The sequence below is a fragment of the Chelon labrosus genome (genome assembly GCF_963514085.1).
Source record: "Chelon labrosus genome assembly, chromosome: 22".
In the NCBI taxonomy this organism is placed as follows: Eukaryota; Metazoa; Chordata; class Actinopteri; order Mugiliformes; family Mugilidae; genus Chelon; species Chelon labrosus.
Genome location: NC_140355.1, coordinates 14,336,635 through 14,354,230, shown reverse-complemented (window position 1 = coordinate 14,354,230; position 17,596 = coordinate 14,336,635). Strand labels below are relative to the sequence as shown.

At 42.7% G+C, this 17,596-nt stretch overlaps 1 protein-coding gene across 1 annotated transcript in view; it reads left to right on the top strand.

Moving 5' to 3' along the window:
• Nucleotides 1-17,596, top strand: part of astn2 (astrotactin 2) — a gene marked incomplete at its 5' end in the record, with an annotated part of 268,101 nt that overhangs the window by 73,510 nt on the left and 176,995 nt on the right. The window contains one exon of the mRNA XM_084572312.1: nt 6,255-6,684. Within this exon, the coding sequence (XP_084428438.1) occupies nt 6,255-6,684 (430 nt within the window). The remainder of the gene's footprint in view (nt 1-6,254; nt 6,685-17,596) is intronic.

Sequence of the window (17,596 nt, the reverse complement as noted above, 5' to 3'; positions counted from 1 at the left end):
TCCACTTCCACATTTTTCCTGCTTCTAAACGTGCATTTAAAGTGCTTCAGGACATGGACAGCATAACCTACGCACGTAGCCTACGCTGGTGTGAGCCATTTAGTCTTTGCAAAGTTGGGTTAATTTTTTCTTTCTAAGTCCTGCTTCACTTTCAACAATGGCGACTGAAACGTTTTTGCTGAAGATGAGTCATCCAAAAATGAGCTTGTCAAATTGTTTGTATTTTCCGGACCTCCTCAGTTAACCTTTCCTCGATTGGGTTCCATCTTTACTGATACAAAACGATCAATTCGAACACTGCGTACACGGAGAAGCAGCCGGAATAAGCTGGAATGGAGCAGAAATACGCTGATGCCAAGCGGACCAATCACAGCCGTGACATGTAGTTACATTTCTGGGGAGGTGCACGTCAGGCTACGGCATTAGGGTCTGCTGTAGGGTCTGGACTGACACCGTAGCTACAGATAACGCAGAGGTATGAACCACGCGTAACACATCAACTGGACAGGATGTTTACTTGGTTCATAATATTTCCCATCCACTTACTGTTGGTGCTATGATAATGAGATAATCAGCATTACTCACTTCACATCAATGTGTTGATGGATGTATATGGGAAATACATTATGTGTATGCAGTAGAAAGCATTTGGGTAATTACTAACTGGGTAACTGAACAAACACCAATATAATAATAATGTTATAATGATCTAATACTCTTAGTGGGTTATATCCAGATACATACTCTGGCACTCATTACATATTTTTTTTTATACAAAATTATGATATCCAGTTTACTGTGCTCTTACTGACTTACTGCTGCTCATTTTTCGTTGAAAAGACAATGTGGCAAAGCATCTGCCAAGACATCTGCTGTTGTAGACTTCTTTTTTTTTTTTTTTTTTATGTGAACGGGCCAAAGAGAAGTGTCACATCTGAGAGATCCATGGTGACGGAGCTATTTCTGTCCTCAACAGAAGCAACGCCATCAGAATCGGAGTCGCACGAATTTTTGCAGAGATTAGACGCAACAGCCGAAAAGAACACGCGCCCACGCAAAAAGAAAAAAGTAAAAAGTAAAAAGAAAACATAAAGTAAATGTTGACTTGTACCGTTTTGCAAGACAATCCAACCGGGCAAAAAATTGAGCTGTGGCGCAGCGCGACGCGTGAGGTGGATGATTATCTGGAACGGCGACGTAATATGAAAGTGAATATTTTATAAAAAAAAAAATATAAGGCTGAGCAGGAAATTACACTGCAAAGAGGTTATGCAAATAATTCTTAGCCGTACGGATAAGAACAGACGGCAGCTTCTGTCATCACTCTTAAAAAGACTGACAACTGAAATTAAACCAAAAACTAATTTATGCCAGCCTGACTTATTTTAGAGCCCATAAATCCCAAACTTTTGCATCTTGCTTCTTCTTTTATTGGCATACTCTTGGGGCTGTCTACATTTTAGCAGTAATTTAATAAATTTTGTTCATTATGGCCTCAAACCAAGCAGAGTAATCAAGTCTAATATAGTTTGGGTTTTTAAACTTCTGACTTTCTGCTATATAAAGAAGCCTATAACCAAATATATATATAATATAATATATAATACATAAAAATAAATATGTTGGCACCGCATTTCAGTATCCATAGAAACGATTACTGCTGAGACTGCGTATTTCTGTGTTTTAATTGCATGCTTAAGTGCTGAGACGTTTTTTTTTCTAGTTTACCTAAAGGAGATATTTTAAACTAAAAAATGAAATCTTTTCTTAAACGTTGTCTTACAATCCTGTTCTTACAGTTACCTATTTAAAATAACCAGGTGAAGTGCTAATAGCCCAGTAGACACGCTGTAGTGTCACTGTGGTTTAGTGTTTTTACAATCGGACTCGCCATAAATAGACGCTGTGCTCAAAGCGTCAGACTATTTTCTAAAACTCCTTGGCTACACTGAACAACAAACTCCGAGCTAGCAATGTACACACTGTAAATACCAAGATTTGACTATGATTTGGCTCATGACCAGTTGTTAGGTTCTAGAAATAACTGAAACACTCTTGCATGATCTGTCTTCTGTTACAACCATCATCGCTTATATCGGTTTGACATATCGTTTTACTCTGTTAGCGGCACCAGCAGTGACATTGGCTTGAGCAATGGGCTGATTGGTTTCACTTCAGTCGAGCTCCTGTGATATTGGTTCAACGCAATTTTGTTTTACGTATGCTTTTTTTTTTTTTTTTTTTTTTTAATCAAATGTTCTACCAAAACAAGTCCCACCGTCGAGTCTACTTTGTAGGGGCCCTGTGGCTGCTGCCTGACTGTTACAGTACAGCTACACTGGTCCAGTAGAGATGTTTTGTGACTCTTTCAATGTCGCCTTTCAGCAGGGAGCAGTGAAAACAACAAAAATAAATGACAAAATGATATATTCCGTAGTCATTTTGAAAGGTTAATCACTTTGCAAAATGTAAGCGAAATGACTCATTACGTTGTCCAAGTTAAGAAACATGAATAAACATTACAATAGCAAATGAATCACAAATGCCATGTGCACCTCTTGGACCACATGTATAGTAGGGTTAGTGTGGGGTTATACACCGATCAGCCACAACATTAAAACCACTGACATGAGTGAGTAAATGACATTGACCATCTTGTTGCAATTTAATGTTCTGCTGGGAAACTTCTGGACCTGGCATTCATTCGTGTGGATGTTACTTAGACATGTAGCACCCACCTAGACCAGACCAGACCAGACACCCCCACCCAATAGCAATGACGCTCCTTGATGCTGTGTTTCCATTACACAATACTGTGTTTGCTGTTAACACAGCAGTAAGGCTGCCCACAGGGGACCCTCCCCTCAAAACATAGGACCGACACAACATTAGGCAGGTGGTCACAATGTTATGCCTGATCGGTGTACATTTTCCCTCTATAGCCACGTTGGAGGTCATACTCTTATCCAAAATCTGGTTATTTGACCCATCACACAAAACCTTAGTAGTAGAAACACATTTTTAGTTGGCATATTTTAGATCATACTTTTTAACATTGCTACCCCATAACGTCTTATGTATTACATTCTATTGTATTTTAATGGCTATAAGAACAAAACAAAACATGTCAGGCACACAGGTTTCTGATACAATGACACATTGCGGTACGTGGTTGTTGAACCTTTGTCGCCATCGCGGCCGCGTTACGAGATCTTTACCCGTACCCTCAACCCAGCTCCCTCTGCTTCTTTATTTACTGTTACGGCTGTCATTCTCCTTTTGCAGTTTAAAGATCCCTGTGATAGTGACCTGCTATAGTTTAATTAATTGATTAATATGCGGGTGTTATTGAAAGAGGAGTAAACACTGTTTAATTATTCAGCGCTGGCGTTTGTAGCCATATTCCATTCAGCCCGTAACAGAATGAGGAGTGATGGGAGGAAACCGCGGTTAGGCAGCTTGGCAGGCGGACATGAAAGGAAGGAGTCAACACGATCTCGTGGCAAGGAGGAGAGGGAACGGTACAAAGCAGGGACAACAAAGAAACAAAGCAGACTAATGGAAAGCTAATGGGAGAGTGGAATAAAAGGCAAAAGGAAAGAATAACATACAGAGTTATTTAGAGGGGATGTGCGGCCATTATGGGGGGAAAAGGAAAATGCAAAAAGTAAGGACAATAATCAGAGACTGCAGTGAACCTATACTACAGAAAAGAGTGGAATTACAGGGCTTCCAGCCACTCTCCTCCCCGTGAAGTCACTTAGGACCGAAGCAGCGGGGATTTGTAGGGTTTGAAGATGAACAGAGAACCCATTTTCCCTCATGGCTACATCTGCCACTGTGAATTTATATGGCTGTTGTACTGAAGAGCGGAAGAAAGATGTGATCAAACACGAAGGGGAATGGAGACTGAGAGACGCGCCGTAATCGAGAGGGAGCGAGAACAGGGGAGGGGGGGGAGGAAAAAAATAAATAAATGAAAGGAAGTGAGGAGGAAAACACGGCGAGATGATGCGGGGAAGGAAATTTGAGAGGAACCAATTCGGAAGGTACAGAAAGTGCATGAAAGATGAACTCTTAAGGACACGGATGTTACAAAGGCAGAGTTAAAATTAAAAGGCAAAAGCCGACACGGGGTGTATATGTTTAAATTATATATTTAGAAGAGCGATTGCTTTTGGAAAGTTTTTCTCCGCTGGAATATTACTTGCAGTACAGTCTGCGGATATTTAAATTTAAAAGTTAGGAGAGTAATTAAGGTTTTAAATGTCAGAAATATCTACTATTACTGTGTAATTGTAAAAGGTGTAATTATATTTTTACGACAAAGGCACAATTGCTGCTTTCCAGTGACATGCTACAGCGGTGCCGGGATGAATTAAGACCTCACTGAGCCACATAAAACCGTTCTTTGTCATGTTTCAGGCCGCCGTTTATCCCCTTTTACTTTTTCATTTTACATTGCTATTTATTCTATTGCGCCGCAGAGCCGTGCAATGTCACTCCATTATCACAGCGTTCCCAAAATGAAACATAAGCCCCTCGTATGTTTGCGCTGCCCGGGGAGGGGGGCTGCTGTAAGAAGTGCAGGCCAAAGGAGGGGGGCTTTGCGAGGCTGCTTCTCTGCAAAGCCGCCATCCTGTCGGAGATTAATGGACAAGTTTGTCCGTGGTGCCGGTCCTCCCCGTGCTGCCTCACCTCTCAGCATATTTGATTTATGGACACCCAGCAGTGCATGAGTTATAATTTGAAAGGGGTTTGTTTTTCCTGCATGAAGATGGAATTTTAAATGTTGATGTGATGAATGAACCCTTGCGGTTTTTATTTATTATTCTGTTGCGTTTCAGTTTCTTCACGTGTGCGTACAGTTGACGCCTCTGTGGCACCTTGTGCATGCATGCCGCGCGTGCACCCGTGTAATTTAGTAAATATAGCCCCCGTAGCTTAGCGAGTTCTCGCGCAAGTGCTGACGCCGCCTCTTCTGTCTGACATTACGAATACATCACCCTTAGGTGCCATGTCTTGCTGAGTCCAATACTATGTCTCACCTATTGGATGCCATTGTGAAAAAATCAAAGAGTGAGTCATGCCCTCCCCCTTTTTCGTCCCACCGTTCTGTCTGTGCATATAGATTTACTTTATCATCCAGCTGCCTCACGTGTGGCAGGCCTGTTTGATGCTTCTGCGATGGTCAGATATTGAATGAACCGTGGAGAAATGTGATGCTCCTTGGTGAATTTACAGGGCTAAGGGGGGGAAAGGGAAAAAAAAAAAGATAGAGAGAGAGGGCAAATCAGGCTAACAACCCTTGTGCACTGGTGTGCGTGACACCCAAAACATAGGAGTATAGATGCGGCACTGCTACAAAGAAAATCACTTCTGCCTTACTGCTGTGTAAACAGGAAAACGCAGTATTGTGTAATGGAAACGCAGCATAATGCACTGAATTCATCATTTGCGGATCCTGCGATGTCAAATTATTGTTGAGAAATGCATATTCAACTGCGTGGTCATACTTTTAGGATGTTGATGGCCGGGTCTGCCGTGCGCGTCCTTCCCCGCGCGCGGTGTGGCCGGCTGAGAAAAGTGCACGATGTGCTAACAAAGTGCTGATTTTCAGCACTAAAGAAATCTGTGATGTGCTGCATTGTAATTCCGGTGTGTGCGGCCGCGCGTTTTCCGTGCACGCACGTGAATTAGTGTCTGTGCGCCTGTATCCTTCCTATCTTCTAATTACTTGCTAATGTCATCATTGCTACGGGGGGGGATGCTGTTTCATTCCTCTCTTCTCTTTCCCTGAATAGGTCCACAAATATTTTTAGATCTTCATCAGCTTGCTTTGTCTTATGAAGACTAAAAATGAAGGCTGGATGTACGCTGTGTTATATAACTGTGACATGTGCTTGTATAAATGTGCTTTCTGATTAGTCATTTGGAGTGTTTTTAACCAATGCACTTGTTCTGTAATTTGGCCACAGAAGTGCTGGTCTTGTCAGAACCCCATTAGCAGCCCCATGCTGCTTTAAGAACTCTCATATCAAAGTACTGATTGCTCTTTTAATAGCTGATGCTAATTGGCGTTCAACCAAATGTAACTGGCAAGGCAGTGATTGTAATTGTTATTGTCAAGAGGTAAAGTTATCGAAGGTGTGTTGTTGAGTACGAAGTCAAATATCAAGATTGGAGTTCTCCAAACTTGCTGTCCATGTCTACTTTCCTCACACTCAGTCTTCTTGTCTTCTGTCTTCATCCAGGGAGGCCTCATCGCCCTCCTCCTGCTGATCCTCCTCTTCACCCTCGTCCTGTACACCCGCCACCGGTGGTGCAAGCGCCGCCGCATCCCCCAGAAGAGCGCCAGCACCGAGGCCACCCACGAGATCCACTACATCCCCTCCGTTCTGCTGGGGCCGCAGGGCCGCGACAGCTACCGGGGCTCCCGGAACGCCCACCAGCACGGCAGCTCCGTCATCGGGATGCCCATCCGCGAGACCCCGATCCTCGACGACTACGACTGCGACGAGGACGACGCCGGCGGGCACTCGCTGAACTCCACGCCCAACCAGCTCCACAACAAGCTGAACGACGGGAAGGTCCTGGACGACTACGGGGTTAACGTCGGCATCGGCGGACACTCGGACATGATGTGCAAAGACGACGACGTCAAGCATAATTTTGAAAAGCGAGGTGGGTCGGCCGCCTTATAAACATTTCCCTTGGAGAGCTAATAATGGGAAGCAGCGCGTGCGTTAAATTGAGAATCATTTTGCGATAGCAGCGAGATGAACTGCACGTGTCTCTGGGAGTCTGTTTTTGCTCAGTGCTAGCTGTGCCGCATTGATGAGCGTGGTTTGTACATCCGTCGAGGCTCTTAGTCAGTGCCAGGTCCTCAGATGGCCCGGCCTGAACAGTACACCTCGGCTCCTGCCAGCCCACCCGTGTCCACGATAGCACAGCATGTACAGCGTGTATTTTGTAACATCATCACGCCACATGGCAACAATGGGAAGTCAGTATCCTATGAGTCATATAAACTCAGTTTCAGTCTCAAATCGTGGCAGCAGAAGAGTGAGACCACAGCCTTGCATGCACACTCCTCCTTCTCCTTTCCCGTTGCCATAGACATGAACCTGGGTCAAGCACTTATGTAATGCAGTTCCATACAATTTAATGTAGCGTGTGAAGGTCAACTGACTGGGGGCCACTGAACTACTCAATTAGACACCAAGGTGCGCTGATCCTTGCTAAACATAGTCCTGGGTCTCCACTTTGAAACATCCTTTCCGTTAGTTACCTACTCTTCTAAATAATGACTTTAAAATGACTCATCCAAACATTATAATCTTAGGCTATGTGTTTTTTTTTGTTTTTTTTTTTTGATATCATATCCTCTTGAACCCGGGGTGCTCCTTTGCCAAGTTGGACGTTAATAATTGAAGGGTGCTGACTAAGTCGGAGGGCGCCCTGGATATTCGTGTCGTGCTGAATTATGCAGGAAATGTGCAGGAGTGGCCTCTCGGTCCCGTAGTATTTATTGCTTCACACAACTGTTATTTACACAGGCTGTTTGAGGATGCGCCGAAAACAGGAAGGTGGAATTTAGATCTAGCATCGGCCCGTTTTGTCTCGCTGATTAATGTCGATTTGTAAATAGGATGTTGAACAGTGTTAGTGTTCAACTGTTGAGCAGACAGCATCTGATAAAATGATTATTTGTATTATTTGTATCATCTTTCATTAATCAAACCTTGAGTTAATTGTTGGGACAGCACCAAAGAATTCTAATATACGTTTCAGCTGCGACAAAAACGTCATTTATGTCCTACACACAAACCAGTTAATGGAAAAACAGCATGGGTAACCACGCAATGACCTTCCCTTTTTAAACTGAACACAGTCCAAGTGTCTTTAAAAAGTGATTTGTTTTCTTTCCCGCCATAATTAAGACATATATATCCAGTACTCCTTTGGCATTTTGTCTGCTGACCCGCTCTTTTATATTCTTTCTATTCTTTTTTTCCTGACAAATGCTCCCAGGTTGTTTTATCGACCCGCCGGTGATGAAACACTTCGTTTCAAATAAGGCAGCTCTTATTTATTGAAGAAAAGAAACAGAAAATGATGCAACAGTGATGAGAAATTCCCCGCCGCATTCCCAAGTGGAAAAGCGGACCGTTTCGGATTAGACGCAAGAGAATGAGGAACGAAGCGGAGGGCAGGGAGGTCAAAGCTCTTACAGTCCGAGCCCGTCTCTCGGGCTGAACGTATGCCATTGTTACGGAAAGGACAAAAAAAAAAAAGAAGTGACCATTGTCCCTGGGTGAGAAGAAGAGAGACAAAACCGGAGTGAAAAGCGCGGGTCAATTACCGCTGGAACCTGACTGATCCTGTCTCCGTGTCGGGGATAATTAATAACTCTGAATAAGTAATGAAGTTAATGTGCACAGCGGCTCTCTTAATTATGAGACGTTCGCATCGGTCCCGCTGCCGCGCGATAGCTCGGATATCTCGGAGGGAAGGGAACCAGCTGGAAGCGACAAACAAAAATGTCAGCGGGCCTAGAACGACGCGGAGGTTACGTTCAATGGCATCTAAACGACGCTCATTATCGATGAGCATCGTTCATAAAATCTGCATAAAGTACAACTAAGCTTGTATAATTAGTATAACTTAAGTAGTATTACTTTTAATTTGAAGCCTGGGGTATTTGATCTTGTGTACAGTTAAAAACAGGTTAGATAGACTGTGTTTCAATGTGGAAATAATGTGCACAATTTTTCTATCTTGGCGGTACTCAAAGCACTTTACAGTCACACAACAATGGCATCAGAGGTGTTTTTTTTTGGCCATCTTGAAGTCCAGCGTCTTGCCCGAGGACACTTTGGCATGTTCAGGGCGATGTTCGGGAGTATTGAACCCGGGAGCCCTGTCATTTTTTGTGGACAACCTGCTAGCACACCTCCTGAGCCACAGCCGGACCAATGTGCTGCAGGGCACAAGCAGATGTGGTCCGTCTTTGTTTTTGATGACAGACTGGATGATGCTAGCACAAATCTGAAGAGATCATACTGTTTTAAGTCACTTTAAAATATTGTGCTTTGAGCAATTTGTTCTCAAGCCTAGGGCTGCGAGAACAAGAAAACAAAATTTGTTCTGGCCAGGTAATTTATACTTCACGAGAAACTCAAGTGCCGAACTCCGGGGAAGTCCTCAGGAGCTAAGCATTGTGGGAGCTTGCAGGAGATCGACAACGAGAGGCGCTTTTCTTTTTATTTTCAGATACCGGCTAGTCGTTTTGACGGCCGTGTCCGCCGGAATCGCGGCGTTCATTCAGCGCGCACACGCACACACAAGAGATAGCGGTCACACTGCGGAGCTCGCAGAATGGCCGCTAGCATTTCCGCTTTTCCGCATTAACCGTGCCCACAGCCAAATTCTGACCAATCACAGAATAGTTGCCGGACACCACACGAGAAAAAAGTCCTGCCCGATTTATGTGTCAAGAACAAGCTGTGAGAACTCCTAAATGAGGGCTGCGGGTACTAATTTCTCGCTTCTCGCGGAGTATGTAACTGCCTTTAGCAGGGACATTGAACTATCAGCAATAGACTTCTATTTTTTTTCCGTACACTAAATAATTCAAACAATGGACTTTGAAATAAGCCGAAAAGCCTCATTTGAACCCCCCATTTTCTTTCTATGTGATGGAATAGTAAGTCCAAAGGAGTATTAGCCTGAGACGTGTACTCTGTGTAAAATGGAAAGACAGGGTTTTCTTTGTCCATGTGCAGCCCTCGACACATATTTCTATAAACAGTCTGGCGTTTCTCCAAAAGATAGCACGCTAACGGTTTCAAATTGATTCCTCTTCCTCCCCATCTGTACCCTGCACACAGCAGCGGCATTTGAATACGCGGCCCCACCTGTTCGATTCTGCCTGCCGTTCCTAAAAGTCTCCAAATACCAGTCATCCTCTTATCTGTCCTTGCTGACAGGTAACCCCATTCAGCTGAACTCAATAGTATTTTCCTCAGGGATTACCGCTGTGATTCAGGGGGTTGCGCGTGGCATTAGCTTTTGTTAAACAGACAACCAGACAAATGAGGGATGTCAGTTTCATTATTCAGCGAGATTCCCGCAGCTGTGGGAGCGCGTCGGGCAAGCGTGGACGGTGTAAATCGACGAAGAAAAAGCATTGGCAGCATACGGGAAATCTTGTTTTGCGATAAGCGCTCGGGGGATCAGCGGATCCAGCCTCGGACCACCCAACCCCAACCGATCGCAATCCTTCTCAGTTAATAGTGTACAGCAGAAAGGGTTTGAGTATTAACTATATTTTAATACTTCAGATTCTGCATGTGGCATAACAAGTTAAAAAGTTAAGATTAAGGCCATTAAAGCTATTGTTTTCATATCCTCCTGTTATCATCAAGATAAGTTATACATGTTGGATTGATAAATTATTAATAGGATATAGATTTAAGTTCAGGGATTTTTGTGGAGTGGTGCCCCAGTGGCAAGGACCACAGCTAATGGCGGAAGGTGATGGACCGTTAATGTTGCTAATGCATCGTTCTGAATGGTCAACAACATCCTCCGTCTAGGATGAAATGCCCGCAGGCTCAGTGTGTATGTCTGAGGATGAAAGGCTGTGAGAATATTCTGTGCTTCATTACTGTCCGACATAAATTTCTTATATATAATTTCTTCCTTTTGTTGGGTCCTGGCTGCACATTAAAGGGGAACTACTGTTTTTTACAACCTGGACCTTATTTGTGGCATAAAATATGGTCGTTTACTCACCCATTTAACTTTTGTGTAATTTGTATTCCTTCAGGAGATAATTAGATTAGCGTATATCCGTGTAGTGGGAGTGACTGGGGCACCGAAACGTAGCCTCTAAATAACACATCATCTGCCACGAAACTCGTTCATTTCACCAGTATTTTGTTATCGTACGCTAGTGCTATTATCCATTGAGTCCGGAGTTGGCTGTTATCATCATCCAGGGTCTGTAGGTCAATCTACAGACCCTGGATGATGTCTTCTGACCGGTCGGCTTGTTTACCTGTAATTTGCTACGACATCATCCAGGTCAGAAGGGGTTGACCTACAGACCCCGGATGACTCAACTCCGGACTCAGCGGATAATAGCACTTGCGTACAATAACAAAATATTGGTGAAATGAACGAGTTTCGCGGCAGATAATGCGTTTTTTAGAGGCTGCGTTTCGGTGCCCCAGTCACTCACACTACATGGATATCCGCAGATCTAAATATCTCCCGAGGGAATACAAATTACACAAAAGTTATAACCTGGACCAGAAATAAGGTCCAGGTTGTTAAGGCCTATTCACTTTATGTACTTCTTTTGTTACTAAACAGGTTGGTTAATTCATGTGTATTAAAGCACCTACAGCTATGCAGAGAAACAGAGCTGAAAAGCGCAAAAGCTTGTTTCAGCAAATCCAGTTTTCTCTATTTCTAAACATAACACAAGCCCATAGAGTCCAGCAACTACTTCAGATGTGATTGGCTTAGCAATACACGCCATCGCTCTGCCAGCACAGCGCTGAGGGCATCTTGGCTGGGGCCATTGAACTGGTCCTCAAAATAATAACAAGCAATCCATCCAATTTCCATGCGGAATGACTCTTGTCAGTCCTATCTAACACACACACTCCTGAGGAGAAGTGAGTGAGCAGCCCGGTGCATTCAGCAACCTGCATTCATCCATGATGATGATACTTTTATGTTTTCCCTCCCTCCACCGATAGCAGTGCAGGATTCGAGGTCACAGTACCATGAATGAATGCAGTATGGACAGAAGGTCGCCGCAGCCTCTTGCACTTTTAATTAAGTCATTAATCTGGCTCTTGAATACGTAACAAATAGTTTCCCCAGTTACCTTCAGGTGGCAATTCGCTGGATGGATCTTGTTTACAGGCAAGGCAATGCTTTTGAATGAATTAAACTAGGTCTAGAACAACACATTAATGTAATCATTAACACCGAGAAATATTCAGATTTGTGCGCAATACGTCACAATGTTAATCATTACTCGCCAACTGTGGAGGCCCCTGCTCTCAGGCATACTGAGAATTACCGAAACATAATAAGCCGTGTCAGTAATTGGACCATCACAGGGAATTTTGTGTGATTCTTTGTTGGCTGGTGCCTTTGAATCACCGTTGTGTCCTTGTTTGTTGCTTTTCACACAAAAACTCAATGAAGACCCTTTAGAGCAGATGCTAATGGCTAGAATGGCTATGCTGCTTTTACCAGTGCATTAAAGTTGTAATCAGTTTCTATTAACATTATGTAAGCAACCTTTTGGAGATTCATTCCCAGTTAAAATCAGCACAAGCCATTAAAGTTGAATCATACGCCACACCATGTATGCTAATATATAGTATCCAACATAGCAGGTGGTTGGGGTGGATGGTGGCCCTATCAAGCACATATATACACACACGCACAAAAAAAAAAATGAAAACACTAAAAGAAAAATAATTGTATCGAAAGGTTCTGTTCGTGAAGCCATTTCTGACATGAAATGCTAAACATGTTACGCCTCAAGTCGCTGTGGACTAGCCAAGTGTTATAAGCTTATTACGCTTTAAATATGACCATAAAAACAGCTTAATAATGTATTTGAAAAGGTACTTTGGCTTAAAAATACTTTCAGGGAACATATTACTGATGGATTCCAGATATTCTCATTATGTTGATTGGTTCAAAAAAACCTCCAATGATGACTATAGTTCCTTTGATATGTTTTTCTAAGCTGGCTGTACAGGAGATGGATTTGTGTAACAAAAGGCAGTATCACAATGACTCTCACAATGGAATCGTGATCTGTAATACAAATAGAATATAATAAGTAATGTAAAAATTCTTGTTTTCAGTGTCTCTGCGATATTATATTCTGTAGGAGGCAAGTACAAGTGTTGAAATTGTACTGTTGAAAGGTTATAGCTGAAGTTTTTTTGTTTTTCTTTCCTTTCACTAATGAGCAGTATTGACCGATCCACTAAAACACCAACATTACATTACATTTCTGGGATTGTTCTCTTCAAATCAGCAGTGTTATTGTCTAATCCAAAACTTTTTTTCCCTCTGCTGCTGCACCAGCCGTTGGTGATGAAAGGGTCCCTGTAGATTAACGTTTCTGCTGTAGTTAGGCATTTTGATATTCCAGTAGGTGCTCCTGTCGTGCCTGTTGTTCTTCTGAACAGTGAAATTCTGTTGTTCATAAAGACTGCTGAATGCAATTACTCAGTATTTATTTTATATTGTAGACACAGAGAGAGCCTTGGGCAACGCATGTAGCCTGCTGAGGAGCCGCCGAAAGATGCTCTGATTCTGAAACTTTGGAGAAGTAAATGTGTAGCTTAATATTGCTTAAAAATAGACAAAAGAGAGAAGTGACAAAGATCCCAAGCTGCGACTGTTTTTTTGTTTGTTTTTTAAAATTTTATTTGTTGTTTTTTTTTTTTGTTCCCTGCCCCACTGTGGAGGCAAGTACAATGTGAACAAAAGCGCATTTCCCTCCTGACTCAAGAGTGGCAAATCTGTTAGTTGGAACAATTTGACAAATAACACTGGCTAAATTCAGTACATAAAATGACTACACCGGAGTAATTACTGTATTCAGCAAGTTAGTGATGATCCTTTTTTTGTTTTTTTATTAAAGAAAAAAACCAAAAAACTCCTCAGTGCCCTTGTGCAGAGTAACGACACGACAGGGATGAATCATCTAGTTACCCAGCTCTACTCTACTGTGTATCTTTAATATTTATAATTATGGGTGGTTTATTCCTTCAATAGAAATTAAGAAGCATCCAAGAGAGAGAAAAAAAATATATATTGTCATTCACCGGACCACTGTCATTACCAAGCTTATTAAGTGTTTACTGAGCCTTAATTGAACTCAAGCCTGCAGAGTAATAATCCAGTGTCAAGCTTCAGATCGCTAATGTGACATCATTGATGAGAAATGGTTGCCAGCTTGGCACGCGCAAGCTAGCTCAGGGTAATGTTTTGATTAATACTGAATCAGGCTTGTCATCCTTTCCCCCGTGATAAATAGAAGGGAGTTAATTGCAAAGACTTCACATTGTGCCTTTTGCCCCATCCATAGACAGCCGTAAAGCTGTGTGTTGTCAGCGAGGGGAGTTCAGTGAGATGAATGCGATTGTTTAAATTGCCGCTTGTACAGCATGCATAGAAGAAGGGGTGGAGGGGCAGTTTCTGAAAAATCGGAGGTGAGGATGTTCTTGAAATGCTTCATTAAAATAAATCGCCCACCACAGTGGACCCAATGTATACTCTTAAGACTATAAGAATATTCTTTGTAGCTGTTCAAGTGACATTTACAGAATGATTATGGAGTTGGGAAAAAAAACTTTTGGAGCTCAAAGTGGAATTACCGTTTTTTACAACCTGGATCTTATTTCTGGCATAAAATACGATTGTTTACTCACTCATATAACTTTGGTGTCATTTGGAGTCGTTCGGATGATATTTAGCGTAGTGCCGCGTATATCCATATAGTGGGAGTGACTGGGGCACCGAAGCGCAGCCTCTAAATAACGCATTATCTGCCGCAACACTCGTTCACTTCGCCAACATTTTGTTATGATACGCTAGTGCTATTCCCCGTTGAGTTACCTGTTTATTCGCGGACGTGCAGTGGTTTATTGTTCTTTGTTCCAGCTATTCCTCTCTCTGCCTCTGCATCCTCCTTTCAACGAGCTCCTCATCCGTATACTCTGGCTCAAAACGGTAAGGATGTCCATCATAAACAAAGTCATCGTCCACAACCTCAGAATCGGAAAAATATTCAGCCATTTTGCAAAAAACTAGCAGTAGCAAATTACAGGTAAGCAAGCTGACTGTTGCGGGTGCGCGCGGGATCAGAGATGACATCATCCAGGTCAGAGGTTAATAGGTCAATCCACAAACCCCAGATAATGATAACAGCTAACTCCGGACTCAACGGGGAATAGCACTAGGGTATCATAACAAAATATTGGTGTAATGAACGAGTTTCGCGGCAGATAATGTGTTATTTAGAGGCTGCGTTTCGGTGCCCCAGTCACTCCCACTATATGGATATGCGCGGCACTCCACTGGATCTAAATATCTTCCGAATGACTCCAAATGACACCAAAGTTATATGTAAATTATTTTATTTTATGCCAGAAATAAGGTCCAGGTTGTAAAAAAAACTGTAATTCCCCTTTAACCTCAGCATTTGCTGGAATATTTTATCTCTCATGCTTTGTCTTTTCCTCATTCGGACACATGGGAGATGCAATTCGGCACAACAAAGAAAAAGTTCAGAAACACACAGTGATGTGGTGGTTAGCACTGATGCCTCACAGCAAGAAGGTTCTGGGTTTGATTCCATTGGTTAACTGGGGTGATGTGGGTCCTCCCACCGTCCAAAGACTGGCCGTAGGTGTGCATGCGAGCATGAATGGTTCCCTCTTTCCCTCTGTGTCATGTTCCCTGTGATAGACTGGCGACCTGTCCAGGGTGCACTCGCCCAATGACAGCTGGAATAGGCTTCAGCCTACAATGAATGTTATTCAGTGAATGAATAACTTAACCCATCCGAATTAAATCCCTGTTTCTGTCCCATGGATAGCACCATTCGGTCAGGCAGCCAAAACACTTTTTTGGCTAAACCCCAGTATTTAATAGGGAAAAATGCAAACAAATGCAAAATGCAAATAATAAATAAGCTTAAGTCAGCCTTTTTTGACCCACTGTCGTTTAGCAAAGTGTCCTGGCTGAATGTAACCTCCAGTCACAGAGCCAAGTTAAAGCTTGTAAGTCTGCATTGCCTGTCACATCAATTGAGTCAGCCTAGGACTTCTTAATTTTCAACAGTGTCTCCACGGTCTTGTTCTCAATTGAAATATTTCAAGGATTCCTTGCAAAGATCCTGTGAAATACAGCTTTCAATTTTCTTTCATTTGGGTAGCTGTAGCTTTCATGCTGAAATGGGCCGTTGGTGCTCGGTGACATTCTGAGAATCCATACATCAATCAATGCCGCTGAGAGCAGGATCATCTCAAAGCCGCGACACGGGCTCATCTCTATTGTCCGTCGAACGCAAGCGCTAGAAGTTCGGGTTTAATGTGGTTTCGGCTGTATACGTATGACTTTCATCTCGGGTGTTTGTTAAGATCTATTTTTAAAGTAGCATTGATCACTAAACTCAACCCCATCAGGAATAAAAATAAATCAGCAGAGGCAGAAACATATACCACAGAACACCCCGGTAAATCGAACCCAGTGTGCGCAAACTTCGTGGCGTGATCCAGACCGAGAGTTCACGGCGCTTGTTAAAAGAGTTTTCTCAAGAAACAAAACTTATAAATGTGGCCTGAATGGGGATTTTTGAGCAGCGCATCGCAAAACTTCTAATCTTTCTCGCCCACTCCAGCGTGGAGGGGAAAAAAAAAACAAGCCTGTGTGAGATTCATCCATCATAGCTTCCACAATCTCTAGGGTCTTGTGTTTGTCAGGAAATCTTAAACAAGCACAAGATGAGCAAACCCCACAACACAGCAGCTGAATAGATCATTTAGAGCAGAAAATGCTTTAATAAAGAGGGTAAAAAAAAAAACAGCTTGGGGACGATTAGTCCAGGTGCAGTAACTCATTTAGAAATGAAACTTTCGAAATCACGGAATTAAAAAAAAAATAAAAAACATGGCTGTAGAAATGGGTTTGTAAGCATCAAAGCCACGTCCGATCAATACGTGTGGGTCGATTGCATGCCAGCTCGCGAGCCGTCTTTATGAGGCTCTTTTGAAATGTGGTTTAGGCCGGTCACCCCCGCGTAATGGTCAATTTATCCCTCAATATTTTTTCTTTTTCTTTTTTTTTTCTTGCGCTCCCAGTATTTCGGAGACTCTCGGTTCATTAGAGTGATCATGCTACTCTTCACATTGGACGGCATCTGTGAAGGCTTGATTGCAGCTACTTTTAAAGAGGAAAGCAGAGAAAAATCAGTGAGGAAAAAAGGCAGTGAAATACAGAGTGAAAATACCACAACATCAGGCTTGGATTTATCTGAAATTACAGAAGGAGCAGAAGGAATGAACCTCAATAAATGGACTTACAAGAGGAAGGCGGTTAAAGAAGTGCTGGGTGATCATTTACAAAAATCCTACGCGGAAGCAAAATTAGACCTGAAATCAAACTTTGCAAGAGGTAAAGCCACAAACAAGGCCTCCACGAGTTCACCTCCACCTACATTTGGGTCAATACGCAATTGCAGGAAAAATACTGTTGCTCGCAGGGTATTAAATTTACTGGATTGTTTCAGGGTGTGATGAATTATCTCGGGGCGTGATAAATTGGCACCCTATCGTAATTATATTTGCATAATATCTTTTCTGCTTCATTTCCGCTCCTGCACGTGCCGGAAATTCCTCAGTGACACTCCAGCAAGATCGGGAAATGATTTGTAATATTTCTTGTTGCGTCTCTGAGATCTGTCGAAAGTTTTAATGCTGCTTTCCACCATCACGGTGCACTCATTAGTAACCATCGAAAGAAAATCATAATAAGCCTGCAA